The 25209-nt window shown below is 39.3% G+C and overlaps 1 protein-coding gene across 1 annotated transcript; it reads right to left on the bottom strand.

Annotated features, from left to right (window-relative positions):
• Positions 1-881: 881 nt before the first annotated feature.
• NEK4 (NIMA related kinase 4) lies at positions 882-25055 on the bottom strand. Its single transcript, XM_063291897.1, has 16 exons — positions 24846-25055; positions 21049-21315; positions 20481-20678; positions 19466-19573; positions 16173-16327; positions 14519-14648; positions 12726-13127; positions 11205-11258; positions 10722-10877; positions 9489-9623; positions 9095-9161; positions 7758-7867; positions 4578-4666; positions 3456-3655; positions 2974-3107; positions 882-1940 (listed from the first exon to the last, which is right to left on the bottom strand). The coding sequence occupies exons 1-16, from the start codon at positions 24936-24938 to the stop codon at positions 1848-1850; spliced, it is 2391 nt and encodes a 796-aa protein (XP_063147967.1). The 5' UTR covers positions 24939-25055; the 3' UTR covers positions 882-1847.
• Positions 25056-25209: the final 154 nt, after the last annotated feature.

Here is a 25209-nt window from a genome sequence, read left to right as displayed (position 1 = left end):
TCTATGTTTCATCAAAATGAGTATTCTGAGAAACTCTGTACAGTGGATGCTGTGACTAGTAGAATGAACTCCTGGATCCAATCCATTCAAAGCACCAAGGAGAAGGAAGGAAGTAATTTTAGATACTGCAATAGCTTCCTAGAAGGCCTGTCCTTTTCTACTCTTGCTTGTTGACTTAGTTTCAAAATACTGCAGTCCAGGTTTCTTTGAATTTTCCCTTGTCTTCTCAGAGCCCTGTGCTGGCTACCAATTAGGGCCAGGTATCACCATGAAATACTAATTTTGGCCTTTTGGGCACCATAGTGTGGTTCTGCTTCCTAACTATCTTCACCGTTATATCTATTCAGATTCCTTGGCACTTTTGGCTATTCCCATTATACCAGCAGGAATGTTGAGGGCCTAGTCCCATGTACTTGAATTAGCTCCCTCTTACTATCCTTCAGATAATAAATTACGTTTTACTCTTTAAATATGGCCTTAAAACTGCTTCCATTTGGTGAAATAACAGTGCTCCTCCGATTGTGACTTGTGGCTTTTGAACTAGCTTCAGTGAAAGTTTTGTTTTGCATATTATTTAATTTTACTTGATTTAATTAGTTATATATTTAATTAATATATTTAATTAATATTTAATACAATATATAACTAATTAAATCAAGTAGGTTTTATAGGGTCTAGTTTCCCTTAAGAGTTAGAGCTACCTAGGGCTGACACTAAGTTTGAATGTCTTGACTGTGTTTGTATATTCAAATTCAATTGATATTCTGTTATTTTTGCTCTATGCTTAGCTTTCCAGTGCAATATAAATAAATACTATTTATGAGCCTGAGAGAGGTTTTGCCATTTTGGTCTCATAAAACTAAATATCAAGCAAGAAAACATTTAATAGAAGGAACTTCTACTATTTCTTCTATGACTTCAAAGCCTTCTAAAACAATTCATTCTACCTGATTTCTATGAAGCTTAAAATCTGAAATGATCTAATTAAACACATCCCATCACAACCCAAAGTTTATTAAAATAGTGCTATGTTTCAAGCAATATACTCTAGGAACTCAATTTATATTATTTTTCCCAGTCCTGTTATTCCAAGCAGTGGTAACGGTTGCAAAGGGTGTGTCTCACATATAAAATATGTGTATGTGTGTATTTGTTAGAAGGGTACATAAGAAGCCTTACAGGATTTTTAACTTTTTAAAAAAAATAATGGTGTATTAATCTATGTATCAAATATTGACATACACAATATTGGTTCTCAGATATGTTGACACATATCTATATTTTTTCTGTATCTATATTCATCTATATATATATACACACACACACACACACACACACACATACACATACACATATACATATATCAATGCAACACATCTATATTCTTTTTCTGAATACATCTGGTTAGTGCTATTTCATTATACCACAACTGTTAATTGGAAACTATCCTATTTTTTTTAGTGAAAATTCTATTCTTGGGCTAAAATCAGAGATATAACAAATAGCAGATCTCAGCAGAGTAGCATTATGGATTTGACTGTATGCAGGATTGCAACTTATAAATAATTGTTGACACTGAAACAAAAAATAATTTAAGATGTTAAAAAAGACAGAATTACGAGAAAGTGCTGCTTGTAGCTTGTATTAAAAAATCCCACTTACCCAAACTTACCTTTAAGCATGTATTGCTGTTGATAAGCTAAATACATTCTACAATAGATAACAAGAAACAGTACAGGAATAGGTTTATCTTCTAAGTCATTGTATCAAAGAAAATTTTAAAAATCAATCCAGTTACAAACTGAGTGTCTTTCTTCCAGGAAGGAACAGTTCAAGTGAGGTATTTGTCAAAGCTTCACATTTTCTTCTAAGAACTTTAAATGACGGGCCTTCATGCTATAAGATGTGTACTTTTCTCCCATGAGCTTCCGCAAACATAGCTATTTAGAGGCAAAAAAAAGTTATCTTGTAATTCAAACGTGAGTACTGTAGTACATTTAAGCAGAGATTATATGCAGAGCTGATCACTATTCCACAGATTTCAGTAAACCCAGCTTCTTCCGCAGAGTATTCCAAAGTTAACTTGTGCACATATCTGGGAAACTGCACAATTAAGAATAATAATAGTCAAATCATAGGACACTGAATTCAGTGGCAACACTTAAGATGCTAATAGTGGACAATATGCGTAACTCAGGTTGAAATGTTGGGATTTTGGTGTTCACTGAGCGTGCAAACATTTCAGTGCCAAATTGAGTAACATCTTTAGTGCTTTGACACAAGGGAGTGGGATTTGCTGGGTTTGCACAGGTGGCAGTTGTACTACCTATCTTGATTGGGTTGGTTATCGCTTGTGAACCTGTTTCTGATTGGTCTACCTGGCTTGGTTGGCTGTGTTGTTTCATCTTAGATTGTTCCTGCCTATCATGCTGGAACAGTTTGTAGGCCAGGTTTATTTCTGTTGGTCTGTTAACAGATGATCTATCAGAATGCCAGACATCTAGGAATTCTTTTGCTATTCTTGGATTTGGCTTGAACTAAAATGGTTACAGTTCCCAGTTGAATTTCGAACTATTCAAAAAGCAAACAAAGGCCCAAGAACAGCCATAGGCACATCCACCCTTATCTCACTTATTGCAATCAACCTACAGATAAGGGAGAAGCAACACAATAGGCAGAAACAATTTAACTGGATAAAAGTTAATCACAAGTAACTAGTTCTATTATTTTGGTGAGATTTAATGATGAATTAATTACAGTATCTGGAGTAGCTATAGTCTTATTTTCACAATTCATGAGTTGTCTGAATTTATGCAAACAAAATAAATGGCTGGTATTTCTTAGAAAATTCCCAGATTAACTGTTTTGAAAGTTCTCTACTGTTCCCAAATTATATTTTCTTCTCTCTTCTTTGTGCTAAAGTGTGTGTTTGTGTATATAAAAGTACACATTTGCTCTGTCAAAAAAACATACCTCTCTTTTCTGTTCATCATCTTCCTCCATGACATCGTACACCTTTTCTAGCAGCTTTACTCCAATTCCTTGAACTACATCTGCTCTTAAAATCTCAACCAATCTCCTAATATTCTGAGGACCAGGCAGGACATCTAAAATAATAAGATACAATGAATTCTATGTTTTATTTTTGGCAAATAGATAAAGCAAGTTGTATTTGCAGAGGTTAAGTGGAACATTTCCATTTTAATTCAGATCAATATTCCCTGGAGGTTCTGAGATTTCATTCTTCCATGCTTTAATATCAGCATTCTATTTCAAATAATCAGAATTGGTGCTTGTTCCATTCCTGCAGATGGAATAGGTTAACTGGTGCCTTTAAAATGGGAGTTGGAGAGGAATATGCTGCTTTTCTTCTGACTTAATACATGTTTCTTCTGTTAATGCTAGAGCAGGAAGTCTAATTTGAATATCACTAGTTTCAAGCATGACAGACAGACCTGAAGGAAGCTCTCGAAGCTGAGATTCATCTGGTTCTTCAGCTGCTTTCCCATGTAGGAGCAGTGTGTCCCTGTATTTCCTATTTAGCCTGAATTGTGATTCAGGTGCTGGCATCGTAAATTGTGAATAATTTTCGATATTATCCATTTTTAGCGTTTGTGTCATCAGCTGCACCAAGTCATTCATCTCATTACTTTTTCTGCAAAAGAAGAGATTCCAGCATATTCCAGTGGTGAACTATTTGAACTTAGTACACAGAACAGTGTAAGGTATGGCCTGAGTCTTAATTTCCAAAAGGACGTACTCATCTTTCTTTTCCTGCTCCAGAATGAGGGAGGGAAGGTGAGGGGGATAGAGTGAGCAAGACAAGGATCAAAGACATCACAATACATGCAGATGGCACATGAACTATACTTATACTGGGTTTAGGAATATTTGTCTGTTGGCTAGATCAAAGAGACTGTTATGCAGAAAACCACAAACTTCCACATTCTCTTCATAAAACTTTCTACATGGGAGAGGGGAAGCTTCAAGTTCTGATTAAGATAAGGTCAAAAATATGCAAAAGTTGCTGAGATTATTAACAAAACTATCTGTATGAAAATACTGTGAATTCGTATCCATCTACACAGTAATTTTATATAAAGCTACACAGAGAACTCGACACATTTCTTGTAGCATTTTTCTCCCTGAAATATAAGTTCTTTTACTTGCAGAAAGTAGGAGAGAATGAGAGATTATCTCCCAATTTTAATTTTTTGTGTGCAGTTTTCAACACAGTAATTTTAGGTTATACTCTCATTCTGGACAGCAAAAGATCTTAAAATAGCTAGTACTGAGGAGGTTTTTATGCCAAAGGAAACTGCTTCCTGAATTTAGATACTGATGAATTTGTTTTACTGGGTCTTAAACTAGGGGCATGGCAATATCACACATGTATACAGACGCACAAATGCATTCGGGGACTGGTTTAATCACGGCTTGATGTCCATCATTGGATTGATCATGCAAAACACTAATGGTTTAAAACCACAATAGCTGCATTTATATAATAAACAAACCATATATATCATTAACATATTGTGTGAACCAACCTGCAACTACAGACAGAAAACACCCACCTTTCTTTATAGTCTCCATCTGACTTTTCTGTGGAGCTTGTAGAAGAGCTCAGTTCATCCTCAGTATAGCAACCAGATAAGCTTTTCTTCTGTTAAAGGGAGATTTTCAAGTGCAAGAAAACAGAGAGAAACATAACAAGCATAGATCGATAGAAATGTCTCTTGCATGCATTTCAGTGAACTGGATTTTTTTTGAAATACATTTTGCACAGAAGAGATGTGAATTTAGCCCAATTTAATGTAATACTAATAAAATACTTTTGTAGAGGACAGCACTTGAAAGCATGACAAAGTACAAGCTGCTTTCAGTGATGATGGAAGGTTTCTATGGACATCCTATAGGAGGACATACCAGAGCTGCCCTGAGGGGAAACTCCTACTCCAGGAAATCCCCAAGTCTGGGCTGGGAGCTATTTCTGCAACACCCTCCTGCAAAAGGATGCTTTGACCAAAGTGGAAGAATTAAGCTATTGATGTCTATAAAGGAGAGCAAAGACTATGTGGCAGCCCTTCGACCAACAGCATCCCTGTGAGGTGGACTGGGCTGAGAGTGAGTGACTGGCCCGTCACCTAGCCGGCTTTCATGCCTATGGGAGGCCTAGTACAGTAAGTCACAGTTTCCTATGGAGGAGGCTTATTTTATATTTTTTTGCAGGCTAGTTTGATCCATCAGGAAACTATGATCACTGAGGCTTTATGACCAATCATAGTTTCCTGACGGATGGAAATAGATTGGGTGAGGCTCTGAATTCTTCTTTTCTACTCAGGTAGATGACCTGACTTGTCTAATATCTCTTTGACTTGTCTAATATATTTTATGCCATTCCTCCTCTCTTCAAGACAGAAGGTAGGAAATAACACTTCCTGGCCCTGTGGAAAACTAAATTTACTTTGCATATAAATGTTTTGTGATTGGTGGGTGTTACCAAGAGGCCCATTATTGACCTCCTGAGATGCTTGAGATTTGTTCAAGTGATCTGGGATTCAGGCTACATTCACCAAGGTCCAGGTCCTCAACTGAGCCAATCTGCAGTTGTGTCACGGATTCCCTAGATATGTTTTGCCATGAGAGATAGCACACTGTCTTCAGCCCAACATAGGAGCTTGGCAGCTGCTTTTATCAACTGTGTCCCTTAGCAGGAGTTTTAGGAGAGACTGGAACTGGTTCAGAGCTGGTTGTGCCGAAGGCAACTCCAAAAGGTTCATACTGCATTTTTCTGATTCTTCTATTCGGACTCTCTGAGTTCCTTGGCCTAGACAATGCACCTACCTCAGCCATCCTGAGGCTGGCATCTGTGGTGAGTTGGACCTGGTACAAGGGCCACAGTTCCATTTCATTGGAGAGAGCTTCTAAGAGACTTGAGACAAATCTTCCTCTTCAGAGGGATTGCTAATCCCCCCTTTGACCTTTTTGTTACCAGGTTCTGGAAGGAGAGAAACATCCACTGCAGGAGGCGTGAATGGAATCTCACCTGTGATACTGAATTTGTATAAGAACCTCGAGACTGACAAGAACCATGAAATCTGGACTACTGATTCAAAGAGATGATGTGATTGGTCCTCAATGGTGCCTCCTTTCTCTGCTCTAATAGGAAGACCAGGCCCATTTGTGTTTCAGAATTGTGCCCAGGTGTTGTAGGTTAAGAGCTGGTTGAAGAGTCATCTTCTCTTTGTTATTCAGGAACCCCAGATCCTCAAGGGATTGTATTATGATCCAGGCATCTTTCTTCCCTGTCTGGGATTCAGATCAGTAAGTCATCCAAGATCTAAAGTGAGCTGCAACAGTCACCATTATCTTCATGAATACTCTGGAGATATTTTATGACAGCTATCAGATTTTCCTTCTGGAACATGGTACTTGGCCAGGTGGCTTGTTTCAGATCCAGGATGTTTTTGGAGGGAGAATAGTGAAGAATATGGAGGAGGAGCTAGAATCTCTCTCACATCTTGGGACTTGTTTGATAGCCTATATGCCCTGATGGTGGTTTATGGCCTTTATAATTACTGCTACCCCTCACTACACTCAGACCCCCCCCCCCATCAAAGACCTTATTCAATGCCTCATGACACAGGAAGCACATATGGAATTATTAGTTACTGGAAATACATCTTCCACCCGCAGGTCCAACAGGAAATCCATGGGATTGGATTGCAGAATCTTGCACACATTCTAGTTCAGGGAATTTGCTTTCTGGCAAATCCTCTTCCTCATCTGACTGGTCCTGATGGAGTCTATCTGAGTCATATGTCACATAAGGGAGGGACTGAGTATCTTTCTCTTGCTTGGTGGCATGATTTTTCATTCTGCAGTGTTAATCTAATCTTCACTGTCTGCTGTGGGGTATGGAAAGGAGTCATCTGAGGAAGAAGAGGAAGGGGGATGGGGATCCAGGATCAATTTTGCTTCCTCCTGTCCCTCTCCTTGTTCTCCCTGAGGACCACCCCAGCTGGAGAACCTCAAAATGATGTTTTCACCTTTCCCTGGGGTGCATGGTCTGTGGAGTGGGCTCAGTTGAATAAGGCCATGGCCCAGTAATGAATCCATGGCAAACCCCAGGAGTCTCTGGCATGTGGAATGGCACATGGCTTTCAGGCAGCTAGGTTAGGTGGCAGAGCCAGCTGAACAAGTCCAGCACTTCTATTCTCAGTGAAGGATTTGGATGTCCAATGCTGCCAGTTTCTGTCCCCTCCAGTGCCTGGGCCAGCTGATTCCCTGGAAGAGCAGTTATGGGCCCATAAGAGGTTGGGAGTGGATGCAGCTCATGATCAGTGGTTTGGTACCTGCAGAATCAATCATATTCTCTGGCAAGATGTGAAGATGCACGTTGCCATGCTGCTGGGGGTTAATGCTCTTGCTTGGATCTGAGAAAGTATTATCCCCTCCCAAAGGAACCTGTGTTAGAAGTTCTAAGCCCAGTCTCCAGACTGAGTGGGACGGAGATATCCACTATAGGATGCCCTGCCTCTGCTGTACAAAAAAATGGCAGTAAGATTTTCCAATATAATCCTCTCTCTTCAGAAGTATCCCTATATAGATATAATAATCTAAAGAGTAGAAATTTTAGATGTAATAAAGAGTAGAAATTCATTTATGGATGGCAGGCACACCCATTTTTTAATATTCTGCAACACTGTAAATTGTTTGTTTTTAGATGTACTTAACATATGACAACTACTTACCTTATCAGTGCTGGTTTCTGAGATAAACTGAGCAATCTTAATACAACTGTCTTCCCTTGAAAGTTTTGTTTCTGTTGATGCATTATAAGATGCTTGTCTTACAGAAGGCCCTGAAAAGGACCAATTAAAATTATGTATACTTTATCCTTATTTTATTTAGTACGTGCACTAATAATGAAAGCAAGATCAAAAGCTTGACAAACTAAAATAGGCCTTTCTTCAGTTCAGTTTAACATTCATTCATTCATGTATGAGATTTATGTCCTGCCTTTCTTCCAGGAATTCAAAGCAGTGTACAATCCTTTTTTCTTTCCCTACAGAAACTCTCTGAGGCAGGTTGGGCTGAAAACAATTGACTAGCTCAAAGTCACTCAGTAAGCTTCCATGGCTGAAGGTGGATTTGAATTGGGGTCCCCTCAGTCCAATACTTTAATCATTACAGCTTAACCCCTTCCTCCCTATTGTTGATACTTTTCCAACTGTCATGAAGGGGAAGTTTAGTTTCCAGTTCACATAGTAGCTGATGTGATCATTGTGGCCAGCCACAAAGCCTGCATTTCCCAGAAAGCAAACTGAAAGGCACAAAGGAAGGAAGGGAATTTGTCAAAATCTTCAGTACTAAACACAACAGCTCCAAAATACCAACTCACTGTTTAAAGCAATGCCTATTTCACAGTCAGCAGATTAAGAAGTCTAATAGGTAATGTAGCCAGGAAACTAAAAGTACAAGGGAGAGGTGAAATCAGAGTACCTGCCTTGTGTCCCTTGCCCCATTATAATACAACAGAAAATTCACTTTACAGAAGGCAAACTGATGAAGATCACAGAGAAGCAAAATACAGCACCAAGATGAAACAAATGAATAAACCCAGACACATGCCACATTCAGGAAAAACACAGCAGAAACAAGAGATTGCCTTGTAATTCCCCACACTCTCTGTGCAACAAGATACTCCCTGCCACATCTTTAGACTCAAGGATGCTCCTTCCCACTTCTGCAGGTGCCTTTTTTCTCTGGACAGCTGTGAAACGTCTAAAAATGTTGAGCTGCAACCACCCAATGTTTTTATCTTCCAAGACTGCAGCATGCCAGTTTCCCATTGAATTTTTCTTTTAAATTAAGAAACCTTAAGAAATAACTTCAGAAGGCAGAAAGAGCCCAAGGGGTGCCAAGAAATGTATTTGTGGGCGGAACAGTTTCCACTGTTTACAGTAAGGCCCCCTTTGAGAGAAAATTATTACTGAAAACTTGTCATAGGTAAGGTGTGTGTATGTATGTGCATATAAGTAAGTAAGTAAGTAATATTTAAAGGGAAGGAGGCAAAGAAAACTATTACCAGAAGGAAGCAGGTCTTCTTGGGATTGCTTTAATCTCCTCCTTTCTCGAGCTGATAACGGCCGATCCTTTGAAAGGTGCAAAAGTAATAACAGTAACCTCTGTATCTTGTCACTGATTGCATATGGCAAGGATACACCTTATTAAAAGAAACTAAAATTTTACAACTAAGTGATAGGTCATTAGGTATATCTTCTCATTTATTCTACAAGACTGATGAAGCCACTCTGGGAAAGAATTCCTCTGCTCTATTACTTTGCAATCCCATCTTAAATAGTTCTACACAGTTCTGGCAGTGTAACATCAAATTAGCATATAAAATGATAATATTTCTAACTGAGTAATTTCTAAGTAAGGACACAAGTAAGTTGTACATAAAGATACCTGGCACGAACCTTGGGATTGTTTACTTCAATGCTTTTTGACTTTTTCAGAACTTTTGCAGCATGCTGCTGGTCCGTGTTAACCTCTTTTGTCTTTACATTCACATCAGGAAAAGGGGGCTGTTGTTGAGCACCAAATGCTGAAATCTTAACAGGAGAAACAGCACCTTCATAAAAGGTTTCTTCCAAAGAAACAATTACAGCATGAGGGTTGCAATCCCTCAAGAATTCATGGAAGGACTCCACAAAGACGGGGCTGGTGACTGTGCAGATAGTGCAGAAGGTTAGCCTTCAGCAACCCCATTCAACATGGCCAATACAGTATGTTCCTAACAACTGGAACACCACAGGTTATCCACCTGTGGATGAGGTTCAGTTTCCAACTTATTACTGTTAATATTCAAAAAGCACTCCTATCCACACTAACAATGCATTAGATCAATACTAAAAGGTATAGATCAAATTAAGGTATACTAATTCTAAAGATCAGAAACCTAAATTTTGGATGTGGAACAAATCCATACATAATGTTACAATCCAACAATGGCTATCAATTAGAATTAAATTCTGCATCAGGTTTACTTTTCATGTAGGAAGATATTCTTAACATGGAAGCATACTCCCACAATTTAATTAGCCATTCTTCCAAAGAAAGAATTAGCTATCTTTCCAGTAGACAGCATATAAAATTCTTTCAGCCATTAACAATGCTAATTCAGTGAATGTTGAAGGTTTAGTGAAATTTAGCAAGGATGTCTCAGCTTACAACCTTCAAAATTTGTTCCATTCTACTATGAATCATTTTCCAGTATTGTTGGAATTTACATTGCCACCACATATGACAAATTGATCCCACACGTTCATTACATTTCCAGCATTTTTTAGAAAAAGAATTATTCATTTTATTAAGACTGGAATAATGTTCCAACAGTAGAACATCTTATTCCAAATTTCTTTATATATGATGTTCAAAATATTTTTTTCTTTCATTGTGATTCACATTCTTATACCTCAATAACTATGTTAAGTTCTGCATCCATTTAGTTTAACTTGTTCAAATTCTGAATCTCACTTCAGTGTAATTTATAGATTGTACTTCATACGTGTTCAGTATTATGTATTACAAGATTTTCAAATTCAGTCAAATCACTCAGTGTTCCCCCTTGTTTCTGTAGTTCTTTTGTGGAGCACTAAAGTTACTTCATTCCCAAGCGTGTCACCTTCGATTTTTCTTTTAATCTTTACCTTGTCCAAGCAGATCTCAGACTGCTCCTGCTTCTTCTGTCGTCGCTGTCGTGACAACGAAGGCTCATGAACAGACCCTTGAGGCCGAACACAAGGAGTGCTTATGGGTGGAATGGTATCTTTAGCTTCTTCTGAGTTTCCACAGGAGGCTTCATTCTACAAGCATATATAAACACTTTACAACACTTGAATTCATGCTTTCCACTTACTTCAAAAGTGTTAACAGGGAGCCATAATTATTTTTATCTTACTTCAAAAGTGTACACTTACTTCAAAAGTGTTAACAGGGAGCCATAATTATTTTTATCTTACTTCAAAAGTGTACACTTACTTCAAAAGTGTTAACAGGGAGCCATAATTATTTTTATCTTAGCCAAAATCAGATTCAGTTAAGTATTTCAAGGAAATCCTGTCATCTACCTTTAAAATAAATCATTGACATAATTATACTTGTGTTGCAGACCATGACATTCAAATACTTACCAAAATTTCTACAGGAACAATTGGTACTGGCAGTTTCTCAGTAGAGTCCAGACTCTGGAAGGAAAATTTGCTGTATTTTCATTAATACTCACTATTGTAATATTAAATAGAATGTGATACAAATGTCAGAAAATCGCAAGAGCAACATCTCCATTACTGAAGGGAGAAAAAGAACTAAGAGATAGGCACTAAGCACAATAGCTGGAGACCAAAGAAACAGCCAGTAACCATTTACCTAAGGCTAAACTAGGAAATAAAAAAACGACAAACCATCCTGGAAGATGACAAGAGGAAGTTCTTTTTGTAATGTTGCCAAGAAAACTGTATGTTCTATTCTGTATGTTCTAGTCTACCTTACTTCTGATTAATTCCAGCAAATCTTTCAAGAGCTGGGTACCTCATCTAGATGCAGAAAAATACATCTGCAGAAATACTATCAAGAATATATCATCTACTGAATCTTTTTTCCCTCTCCTTATAGTAATAACAGGACCTCCTTGCATCTCTCTGTTGGGGAAAGTGGTTTCCTCTCCCCAACCTCACTACACTACTATAATAGGTAACCCAAACTCCTGAGAGTGTTTAAAATAACTCCTTAAAATCCTGGTAATATTTACAGCATATGCTTAAAAAAGTAATTCAAGTCTCAATGTACCTGTTTTAGAAAAGCTGTGCAAAGCTCCTTATATCAACCTGAATAGCTTTAGGCACCAAAATCTGATCACAAAACAGGCTCAGAGATCTTTAGATTAAAATACCTATAATTGCACTGAAATGAGTGCACATGCATTCATTTAACAGCCCTCTAAATGCAAACAAATAGTGCAGTCCAATTGTTTTGCCTAGAAAAATAACTTTCTCAAAAATGATACAGATAATCAGATAGAAATGAAAGTGAGAAAAATTAAATGTTGATAGTAGATTTGGGAAGGGAAATCCAAGACAAAATAATTGACTTTTCAGCAAAAAGTCTATGAGGTTGAGTAGGAAAAGAGTCTTAATTGGAAGAGATGTTAAGGGATAAGTGAATGCACAATTTGCAAGATAATAATAATATTAATAGAGATGTTCATTAATATTAATAGAGATTTTCATTCTGCCAATGTATTATACAGTAATAAATTTCTAAAAAATATAAATCCCTACCAATGGGCATAATTAATATATAGTATTAAGTAATGTTAATACATTAACAATGAATCATAAAAAATCCAAGCATCAATATGTCCGCAGTTCCATCTCCCTTAAGCACTTTTGTGCTGTAGAAGAAACCCACATTGCTTTATCTGAAGAAAAGGAGCTGTTCCAACATAGTAAGGTCAACTAAAAGCACAGGATAAACCCATGTCCAGAACCAGTTCATGACACAAACTTAGCAGCAGTAGTTGTTGGAGCAGCAGATACCAGCATTTCAAAGAGCCCAGGCCCATTTGCAACAGATTTACACCTCCTAATTGATTCATACACATACACACACACACACACAGACACACACATATGTATCAAAAAGAAAACAATTACTTTATTGCTTGCATGTGGAATCTTTGAAGTGGATTGCAAAACTTTTGTAGTATCATCACCATAATCTATCTCCTTAGTATCTACATTTCCAGTTTTCAGGCAAGGCTTTGTCATTTTCAGTAAACTTTCTTCCTTGAATCCTGGGCCGTTTCTTGCTCTTTCAGATTCTGCTTCATTGAGAATATGTACATTTCCATATTCTTCATCTTCTGCTAACTGTTCGGTTGTAGAGTCTCTCTTTTCCAGTGGAACAATAACTATATCAACTTTGCTCATGGTTGCCAAAGAGACATCTAAGCTGTTCAAACCGTTTTCGCTTGCACTTTTTTCAGGTTCAGGTGCTAGTTTATTTGAAGAAAAAACTTCAAATGTTTTATTGTTGATTAGACATTTATCTTCCTTCTGTAATTTTAAAAAAGCAGAATTAGGTCACCAATTCTATTAAACCAGATTATTTTAAATGTAAGCATAAGAATACAGTAACTTCTTTCAATCTTGCTTGATCCAGCTTTGAAATGTTGCATGTAATGGAGTGAAGACTGGGGAAGGACATGCCATGTCTTACTGTACTGGAATGGTATAATGCAGGAGTGGGTTATCTGACAACCTAGGGAAAATGACCTCTTGGTCATACAGGAGGTGCACAAAAGATGATGGACTAGGTCAGTCATATAGAAGCCAGGCTGTTGGTCTGTTTGGTATTCCTTGCAATGGCCTTCGTTGGTCCAGAAGTAGGTTTCCTCTCCTTATTCACAGGCTGCTCTGAAGGCTGTGGAGGTCAAAGACCTTCAATCTATGCAGGTCCAAGACCTGATCGTGTTTGATCAGTTTCATGATCAAACACGAAAAGATGGGACGTGGCATTCCAGCTTATTAACCTTATATAGTAGTATCACTGTAATTGATACTACTATATAATACATTGTGATAGGGCAGGTACGGGAACTTCAGGCACAAGGGATACATTGGAATTACCAATTACCAGGGCATTACTAGGGGGTCTGATTCTGGTTGCCTACATCAGAAGGTATGTCCACCTTTTTCTTTTATCTTGCTTCCCTGTCCCCATCCTCCACCCTAGCATAGCTATAGTTATTTTATGACCATTGTTAGGACTATTCTGCCACCAAAGTTACTGTTTTGTTTTTTTAAACAACAGTTCTTTATAGAATGTAATATTTACATCAAGGAGTTTCCATATTCCCATAAAGAAAATCATCAGATACCATTCTGGCTGCAAATAAGATATTGTAACATGTATTGTAAAAAATAGCTGTTCTATTTTCTACTCATTTCTGGGTTCTCCAAGGATTAGTCTTACTATTCTTGAGCAGATTGTGCCTTACAAGGGCACATAACTTTGCGGGGAGCAAGAGATTTACTTTGCTTTTGCCTAAGATCTGCACCCCAAACAATGGACAACACAGGAGAAGGACTGAGTGGGAACTGAGCAAAATCTAAATTTATTTTAAACTGAAGCAGTTAATTCATTCATTTCCATGGATTTCAGAATTTTTTTCTGTGACATGAAAAATTACAATTCAGTGGCAATTTCTGTAGGTTTGGTCATTCCCAACACTTCAGGGGCCCCTGATTGTGCACCTCCAATTGAATAGAACTGAAATAGATCTCATCATGAGAAAAGAAGCAGATGGAAGTACTAAGAATTAATTGGTACTCTTTCTCCTTAATTTGAAACAAAATTTGCAACAATTTTGTATATAATCAAATTTGACCATGGCCTTTTTTTCTGTCCTGCCCATTCTGGCTACAGAGCTAAAATAATAACTTGCCCCGTTGGACTTCTTTGAAAGTTCATTAGGAAGCTTCTGAGGTATTGTATTTTCATTCTTTAATTCAGCTTTCTCTGAAGATCCCTGAGGTTTGGGTTCAGATATTTTCTTATGATTTTTACATGTTTTCCTTTAAGGAAAAAGCAAGAAGATATAAATGCTTTCAGATTTACAAAATGCAAACATTTTTAAACAGTGCTTTTTGCTAAAAAACATACAGTTTCTCAGATCTCTATGTACAGATTTATTTTTTTCTGGAGTATGGCACGTACAGCAACATGGATATTATTTTAGATAGCCAGACTCCTTCTCAAGTCATAAACATTCATAAAATATGCTTTAATTAACCACTTATAAGGATGTGTTGGTTAGATCAACAGGGCATCTAAGTTGAGCATCTCAAGAGTGGCCACACATAAATTAAGTATCACTTCCGATGAATGATGCCTAATACATGAGGTACATACATGGATGAAATAATAGAGCAGGAGCTCCTGCTAAAGAGGTTGGGGCACCAATCACTATCACCATTCTTTTCATTTTCCCTGTAGCCCTTGGATTTATCTCCTATAATGTTGCAGGGGTTTTCCCTATTCTCCACCAAACTTGAGGGGGAATCAGTGAAGGTCACCTTTCTGTTTCCTTTAGCCGAAAAACCCTCTTCCAATACCTAGCCCCTTGGAAACTTTTTATAACATTCTTAGATATGAAAATATTGTTCAGTTTTGGAAATAACTTTATGTAGATCTCCGCACAACAAATAATTGACAGGCACGACACAAGATGCAGTACGAAGTGGTTGAAATCATTAGGAGCCAGTGTGATACAGGGTCAAGCTGATGCTGAAGATGGTATGGGGCTCCTGAAATAAGCCCAATTGCACCTTTTCTTAGACCTTTTACAATCATTCATTCCAACACTGCCTCTCGTTAGTACTAGCTTTAGTATTGATCCAGTCAGCCTTTGAACTAAACTGAATTCTGAGAAAATAATGATGAATTACTAGACTGGACAAATTCCATACAAAGAAGAAAAAAGTTTGAGGGATTGAAGAGAGTCCCACATAACATAGGAGTTGGCTATTTACTATTGTTAACCTATGCCAATCAATTGCTATCATCTGATATGTCAAACTGATGGGGGTACACAAATTGGGCTCTTTGGCCAGAAGCAAGACAGTAGCAAGGGTTTTTTTGATTTCCCTGTATTTCTGATTCTTCAGGATGAGTCCAGGGTCCCTAGCATCAGGGTCTGTAATACCTGACTGCTGCATCAGGATGTCATCCAGTCTTCTGACAAGTCACTCCTATGCCAACTTTGGACTTGCATAGGTTTTTGATATTCTCCAGCTCTCCCAACTCCACCTGAGTGCCAAAGGTTCCACATGGGCAGGAATCAAGTTTGGTGGCTACCAGCTAATACAGAGAGAGCTATGGTTTGGGTTACAATGTGAAACTAATCCAAAGGTTTGTGAAACTAATCCAAAGTGTTTCTTTGTTCTATGTGTGTGTAATATAGATGGGGTGGGTTTCCAAGTCAACCCTGTCTCAAGAATCCATTATTGCATCCAGTGTATGAACCCCAGGATGGCATAATACCAATGGTAACACTAAACACCTTGCCTCAAATTACTTTTCATTTAAACTTCTCTTACGCCTTTGTAGCTTCCAAAAACAGAGAGATTTGTTGCTTGATATATGGTTGCCTCAATATGCTCCTTACACTGGGTCTCTCCTCTGGCTTTTTACTAAGCATTGTTCTTATCAGTTCTTTCAACTGAATACTATACTCTTTTGGCATGGGTGGCAGCTGTTAAAAGAAGAAAAAAATAACAAAAAAATGAATACTTTTCATGAGTTTAAGGCATTTTTTCCTAAAATTTTCCCCTTTTACTATGCATGTAAACCAAAGCTCTGGGAACACCCTTCTGAAAGAGCCTGGAAAGTAGGGCTTGAAACTCTAACAGGTTGTTGCAACCAATATCACCAAAAACATTACAATTGATTGGAATCTTCTAAACATCTAATAAGAAACCCAGCTGGTAACAGATCACTGGTTGCCATCCAGCTGAAGCCTTGGGAGAAATATATTCTCAACGAAATTGGCTTGCTGTCAAGGTATACTCAATTTCCAGGCAATTCAAACGGTGTCCTACAGCCTTTGATGTTTGCTGCTCCTGTCACATGTACATGAACCACCGCTGCTTTTTTTCCTGCCAACAGGCTACTCCTGCTTTGCTTCTTTCCTTCTTCTCTAGGGTACATCATAACTGTAAGGGAAGCATCCCATTTTTAATTGACATGTTGCAACTATTGAAGCACGAAGAGCACTTGCATTTAAATGTCATTCTCTAGATCACAATGCTGGCCACTCTCATAAGAGAGGTCAGCAGTAGCCAGCCTTGTGAAGCAAACCAAGGTGGTTGCACCTACCAATTCTTCAACTGTTGTGCATGTTATGGTTGCCACACAGAGAATTCAACCTGAGTGTGGCAGGCTGAAATGTCTCAGCCATTTCCAATTTGTACATCTAAGTCTATATCATTTCTGTACAGAGTAATTCACTGTTCAAAGTATAAATGTAAAAGAGATAGAGTATGAAGTCTACATTCTCTCTCTCTCTCTCTCTCTCTCTCTATATATATATATATATATATATTGCAACACACTCTATATGGGGCTGCCCTTGAAGAGCATTTGGAAGCTTCATCTGGTTCAGAATTTGGTTGCAGCACAGTTAGTTAATGGTGTTGGTTACTCAGCTCATGTGACACCACTGCTTTGCAAGCTGCATTGGCTTCCAGTGTGCTTCTGGGTGCAATTCAAGGTGCTGGTGGTTACCTGCAGCCATTCAGGGCTTGGGACTGTTACTTGTAGGGTCTTCTATCCCCAATTGTTTCTACCCATCCTACCCAGCCTGGCAGGAGGGGCATGCTCCGGGTTCCATCGGCTAAGGAGTGTCAAGTGGCAGGGCCCAGGAGCAAAGCCTTTTATTCCATGGCGCCTATCCTGTGGAACGTCATTCCACCTGAAAGTAGATGGGCCTTGACCCTGTTGGCTTTTCAACCCTGTTGGCTTTTCATAAGGCCCTGAAAACTTGGTTTTGTGCCCAGGCCTGAGGCCCCAGGTGTATGATGGAGCCAGTCTCTGGTTTTGCTGATGGCTGTTTCTATGGTGCTTGGCTGCTATGTGTTTTTATTTTTATATTGTATATTTTATGTATTGTATTTATTGTATTGTAAGCTACCTAGAGTCACATATGAGATGGGTGTCTATATAAATCAAATGAATGAATGAATATAAGCCATGATGGCATTTGGATGCTGCTGTCTTTCATTAGAATAACACTGATAATGTTTTAACATGAAGTTTTGAAAAAAAGAACATGGCAGAGTAAGAGATATGACATGGGAATGGCAGCCAAGTATAATTGTTATCCAACTACACTAAACAAATGCAGAGCTGGTTGCTTCTAGCTTCTGATCAGATGACAAACCAAATACAGATAGTCTTCAGTTCACAACCACTCACTAACAACTGTTTGAAGTTACAACAGCACTGAATAAGTGGTACTTATGACCGGTCCTTAAAGTTTTGGCTGTCTTAGCACCCCACAGGGATGTGATCATGATCTGGGTGCTTGGTAACCAGCTAGAACTTATAACGGTTGCAGTGTCCCACAGTCACATGATCGCCATCTGCAACCTTCCCTGCCAGCTTCCCACAAGCAAAGTCAATGAATGAATGAATGAATGAATATCATTATGGCATTTGGAAGCTGCTGTCTTTCATTACAGCAAAGTCAGTGGGGAAACTGGTAGGGAAGGTTGCAAGTTGCTTGGGTAAGTCTCCTCCACCCTGCAGCAGCCACCCCAGTCCTACCAGGCTCACACTGTGCCTCGCTGGCCCCTTGCGCACCCTGCAGCAGCCACCCCAAGCCCTGCCGCACAGGGGCCACACCAGCCCCTCCTGCACTCTGCAGCAACCACCCCAAGCCCTGCCATGCTCGTACCTCATCAGACCCTCCCACACCCTGCAGCAGCCACCACAAGTCACGCTGCACTTGCGCCGTGCCTCACCAGCCCTTTGCTCCCCCTGCAGCAGCCATCCCAAGCCTCACTGCGCTCACACGACGCCGGCCCATCACATACCCTCCTGTACCCTGCAGCAGCCACTCCAAGCCCCACCATGCTTGAGCTGCACCACACTGGCCGCACCTCACCCAGCCGCAGCCACTTCCCTGCCCACCAGCCTGCTTGCAAGCCACCTGGGATTTGCAACTTCCTGCTGGCTGCCCCACTGCCTCTGCTTTTAGGAAGCCGGAAGGAAGTTGCGAGGAGGTCCTCATTTAACAACCTGCAATCCTCACTTAACTATGCAATGGGGAGTGCTGGGATTGCCATCGATAAGTGATGCATCACATGACATCATGCTTTATGACTGCATTGCTTAGTAATGGAAATTCCAGTCCCAATTACCATGGTTAACCAAGGACTGCCTGTACAATTGCTAGAGAACCTGAGAGAATATGTGGAAAGATGGATTTTCCTGAGCTATACCCAAAGTTGCTAGTCATGAAATTTAATGGATGTGTCCATGAGATTAATTATATACTTGAAAACCTAAGGAAAATATAATACTAGTAGTCCCTTAAAATAAATTGCTATTTATGATGCTGTATTCATCATACCAGACAAATGAGTTTTATCGCAACACAGAGAAAGCAACATTTATCAAACTTACTCAACACTCGCTACTTATTTGGTATTTGGGGAGATCCTTGAAATTCTTCATTGAAAGGGATAGCATTTCCCCTGTTTAGCAGCACATACTTCAACATGACTCACAAGTGTCTCTATTCTCCATGTAGTTTTCTCCAGCACACAATAACAAGTTGGAAATTCTCCTATGTGAAGGAAGCCTAGTAAATATTAGGCAGAAAATGTACCTTTCCTTCAATAATTCGATAAACCAAGGAATTCATGTCTTTAGCATTGAAAGCATGCTTCAACGTGGCCATTTCATATGCACAGCATCCCAAAGCCCAAACATCAGACTGTGAAAACAAACAAAGCACAAGTAATTTTTTTTAAAAGCCATCTGAATAAAATTAAATGAGGTACAAATTGCCTCCACAATCCAGATCACAGGCACCCCATAAATCAAATATCTCAATCTGCCCTCTTGTGTAGCAAACAGACTAAAGTGTAAGTTTCACTAGAAATTGCTGTTACATGTTATGCAAGAAAAAGAAATCTATCTGGAGAGGACAATGCAGCCTTTGAAAATTCTGACATGGTTCCCATTACAAGTTATGAAATTGCCTATTTTTGTTCCCTCTAGATAATCTACTTATAGATGAAATCATTTTTATCATAATGCAGTGGAACTATGAAAATAATGTAAACTTTTCTCACAGAATCATGATAGATATGTTTAAATAACGTGCAGGGAGGAGAGGAAGAACATCAGGAAGACTCATTAGGAATTAACAAGCAGGACATGTTTCAAAATGTTGTAATATGAAGCATTCAGCGTTCCAGACAATCAGCCAGTCCTTCCAGAACAGCCCATCCCATTCATCCTATCCAGTGGTTTTTTCTTTTCCCTTCAAGAGGCAATCAGCATTCTAGATTCACTATGCATGTTAAATTTCCTTAGAGGTTTCTGCCTTTGGGAGATGTCTTTGTTTTGTCTTTGTAAGGTTTTTCTTGTTCTGCTATAAATCTTTAGTTTCCCTGTTAATAGGCATAATATCTGCAAAAATCCAGACAACCCTGGAACATAGTAAAGAAATACAGACTATTGCTCTTTGCTGCCATCTATTGGCTGTCTGAATGCCGGCAGCCCATATATGGTGTGTTTAACTGGCATTTCCTCATCTCAAGAATAATGTCATCTGGTTACTTGAAAACAGATACCCAGAGATTAAGTTCGTTATTAGTTCATATGGTATACTTTACCTTGTAATTGTAAGGCTTGTTAGAGAACAACTCAGGGCTCATATAGTAAGGGGTACCAATCAGAGTACTAGCCATATCATGTTGATTTTCCAACACTCTGGCTATTCCGAGATCCCCTACTTTGATAATATTAGAACGGGTCAGGAATACATTTTGAGTTTTGAGATCTCGATGCAGAATATGCTTCTCATGCAAATACTGAAAAATAAAATAATGGAATTCACAGATTACAAATCAAGTTTACCTCACTGAACTATTGCATGAAAAAAACACAATTATTTCATAGACTATGAGCTCCTTGCAGGGAAAAGAGGATATATTAAATAAATCTGTCAAGCTAGGTAACCATTATTAACGATCACAGTTTTGTTGACTCTGTAAATATTAATAAGACGATAAAAAGTAGATCAAGGAGACTATAGTCATTATTTTCTATGGTCATTAAAATATCCATAGAGAATAGCAAAACATTTCCCTACAAAATGTTAGAAATTGATAAAACAACTAAAATCTATTCATGCTAAAATTCAAAGGTATCAGAACGGTCTGGTAATGGGAAGTCAGGTACCTGCAGTGCCATAGCAATCTGAACAAGCCACTCCACCACTTGAGTCTCGGGCAGAAGTTGTCCTTTCTGCTCTTTTAGTTTATGATATAGGTCCCCTCCTTCGCAGAAGCCCATGACAATGTATAGCAAGCCATCATCACCTTCCCAGGACTCTCTGTAGGTGACTATGTTAGGATGCTTCAATTGTGACAATAGCTGGGCCTCCTGCTCTGCTGCTTTTCTCTCACGGCTTGAGGCGTGTTTAAGGTTCAGCCTTTTGATAACATACTGTAGAAACAGAAAGAAGGCTTATCTTTTTTAAAAAGGATGTTACTATAAATAGGAGAGTGGAAGAAATCTAAAGATCAACCACACGGGACTATTTTGTAGAAATTCGGCTAATGCTATTAAAACTACCAACAGAGAAAGGAGATTAATTGCTTAAAACAAAAACCCTCCCACCTGCAAAGCAACATGCATGAGAAAGGGAGAGAGGGATACAAGAAGCAAATAAATTTAGCACTTTATTAAAAGCAATGGCAAGGTAGCCTGATCACTCATATACACGACAGATGATCCTTAGCTAAGAATGACCATATGAAACCTGGAAATGTGAAAACAGGACTGAAGAAACAAAAATCTTGGTTTTTTACTAACTCAGTTAGTATGCTAGCCAAAGGCACTCCTCACCCAAAACAGCCATATGTTCCCTAAGGAGCAATAATAGATCTAAGAACATCTCCAAACTACAAATCTGCTTCTTCAGAAAAAGTGCAAGCTGTGTCCCAAATCCCAGAATGGCATGTCTACTGATCTACAGAACCTTAATCTAATTCAGACTGCACTTAATTTATTAGGCCATATCCAATCTTTTACTACCCCCAGGCAAAATTTAAAAGCTAAATAATGTTTTATTCCTTGGGTTCAACATTTTAGAAATTAAACTTCACTTGTTTGAAAATCTTGTGAACTAAATTTGGTATCCTTGTTAAAAAAAATACTCTAGAATCAATATATACAGGTAGTTCTTGTTGTTTATTCGTTTAGTCGCTTCTGACTCTTCGTGACTTCATGGACGAGCCCACGCCAGAGCTTCCTGTCGGTAGTCAACACGCCCAGCTCCCCCAGGGACGACTCCGTCACCTCTAGAATATCATCCATCCACCTTGCCCTTGGTCGGCCCCTCTTCCTTTTGCCTTCCACTCTCCCCAGCATCAGCATCTTCTCCAGGGTGTCCTGTCTTCTCATTATGTGGCCAAAGTATTTCAGTTTTGCCTTTAATATCGTTCCCTCAAGTGAGCAGTCTGGCTCTATTTCCTGGAGGATGGACTGGTTTGATCTTCTTGCAGTCCAAGGCACTCTCAGAATTTTCCTCCAACACCACAGTTCAAAAGCATCTATCTTCCTTCTCTCAGCCTTCCTTATGGTCCAGCTCTCGCAGCCATATGTTACTATGGGGAACACCATTGCTTTAACTATGCGGACCTTTGTTGTCAGCGTGATGTCTCTGCTCTTAACTATTTTATCAAGATTTGTCATTGCTCTTCTCCCAAGGATTAAGCATCTTCTGATTTCCTGACTGCAGTCAGCATCTGCAGTAATCTTCGCACCTAGAAATACAAAGTCTTTCACTGCTTCTACATTTTCTCCCTCTATTTGCCAGTTATCAATCAAGCTGGTTGCCATAATCTTGGTTTTTTTGAGGTTTAGCTGCAAGCCAGCTTTTGCACTTTCTTCTTTCACCTTCATCATAAGGCTCCTCAGTTCCTCTTCGCTTTCAGCCATCAAAGTGGTATCATCTGCATATCTGAGATTGTTAATGTTTCTTCCAGCGATTTTAACTCCAGCCTTGGATTCCTCAAGCCCAGCATGTCGCATGATGTGTTCTGCATACAAGTTGAATAGGTAGAGTGAGAGTATACAGCCCTGCCGTACTCCCTTCCCAATCTTAAACCAGTCCGTTGTTCCGTGGTCTGTTCTTACTGTTGCTACTTGGTCGTTATACAGATTCTTCAGGAGGCAGACAAGATGACTTGGTATCCCCATACCGCTAAGAACTTGCCACAATTTGTTATGGTCCACACAGTCAAAGGCTTTAGAATAGTCAATAAAACAGAAATAGATGTTTTTCTGAAACTCCCTGGCTTTTTCCATTATCCAGTGGATATTGGCAATTTGGTCCCTAGTTCCTCTGCCTTTTCTAAACCCAGCTTGCGCATCTGGCAATTCTCACTCCATGAATTGCTGAAGTCTACCTTGCAGGATCTTGAGCATTACCTTACTGGCATGTGAAATGAGTGCCACTGTTCGATAGTTTGAACATTCTTTAGTGTTTCCCTTCTTTGGTATGGGGATATAAGTTGATTTTTTCCAATTGGATGGCCATTCTTGTGTTTTCCAAATTTGCTGGCATATAGCATACATTACCTTGACAGCATCATCTCACAAGATTTTGAACAGTTCAGCTGGGATGCTGTCCTCTCCTGCTGCCTTGTTATTAGCAATGCTTCTTAAGGCCCACTCAACCTCACTCTTCAGGATGTCTGGCTCTAGCTCACTGACCACACCGTCAAAGCTATCCCCGATATTCTTATCCTTCCTATACAGGTCTTCTGTATATTCTTGCCACCTTTTCTTGATCTCTTCTTCTTCTGTTAGGTCCTTGCCATCTTTGTTTTTGATCATACCCATTTTGGCCTGGAATTTACCTCCAGTGTTTCTAATTTTCTGGAAGAGGTCTCTTGACCTTCCTATTCTATTGTCTTCTTCCACTTCCGCGCATATACAGGTAGACAATCCTCAAATGCAGTTTGAAATGTAGTTCAACTTTTTTTCCCTGGTCACTGGACATCTCAGCATGTTTTAAAAGGGTTGCCTCTCAACCTTAATGTTGGAAGTATAAAATTGATAAGGGGACACAAGATATATATAATAAGGGGTTGTCTCACTATTGTCCTATTTTGCTTTATTTATTTATTTATTTATTTTCTATGGTTGCCCCTCTCAACAAGTGACTCTTTGTTAATCTGGGTTACAAAGCCCAGAAGTCAGTAAGGTTTTAAAATATAAGTTAATTGTTTAATCATTTATTAAAATCTTGGAACTCACTATATCAGGAATTATGGACTGGTTCTGCACGTTTTATTTCTTCTCCTTTAATATATTAAAGGAGAAGAAATAAAAATTCCTTGATACAAAGAAATACAAAATAAAATTGATACAAAATAAAAATTATGATAATCAGATTTTCAGATATTTAAATCTTAAATAAGATTCAATTTAGGTGTCGTCTAAAGATACCTTTACTAATGTCCCTGATCAAAAGCTACTCTTGAAAGAAAAAGTAAGGTTTCGGGATTAACAGAAAAATTACGGAATTTGAAAAGAATTACTCTTCTTCTTAGGATAAATCCGTTGAATTGCTGGATGATGAGGATAGAAAGGGGGAGTACTGTAGATCGAAAGCAGAATCAACCAACAAAACAGCGGGGACATCCTCGATTCTGAATTTCAAAACAGAGAGAGAGGAAAGGATGGACGCTCCTATTTTCTCACGGTAAATACCTGTTGCAGGAGGAAAGCCGCCACTTTCTGGCGCTCGGTTGTTTTTGAATTCCCCTTTGGTCGGAGAGCAAAAGCAGCCAGCGACTCGCACTGGCCACTAAACTACATCCCCAACCCGCACGCCTCCGGAGAGAAAAAGAGGCCGAGCGAAAATGAGTACACGGGAGGCGTCCCGTTGTGCCCTCACTCCCTGCAACGCGCGTCCCGGGGTCCTCGGCGGAGTCCCAACAACCCCCTTCCCCAGCCCTCCTCACCTGTTTGCCGTCATGCCGGTGCCGCACCAGACTCACTTCCCCATAGCTGCCCTTCCCCACGGCCCGCACGAAGGTGTATTCACCCAGGGGCATCTTCACACGACCCTGCTATCAAGTCGCCCGTTGAGAGCCGGGAGCGGGGGGGGCTAAACAGCCCCCATCCACCCACTGCGAGGACGCAGCTCCCGATGCCATAGAGATCAACAAAAGCTCCGGTGCCATAGAGAGCACCACTTCCGGAACGTACAAAAGAAAGGTGCCCTTCTATTTTCTATGGTAGCATTAACGTTGCTTGGCGACTATCTTGGACACGGGCAAATTTTCTTCGGCGCGCGCACGCGACGGTGTTACCTGCAGTATTTTA

The sequence above is a fragment of the Candoia aspera genome, chromosome 2 (assembly GCF_035149785.1).
Source record: "Candoia aspera isolate rCanAsp1 chromosome 2, rCanAsp1.hap2, whole genome shotgun sequence".
Lineage (NCBI taxonomy): Eukaryota > Metazoa > Chordata > Lepidosauria > Squamata > Boidae > Candoia > Candoia aspera.
This window is presented reverse-complemented; position numbering and strand designations above follow the sequence as displayed.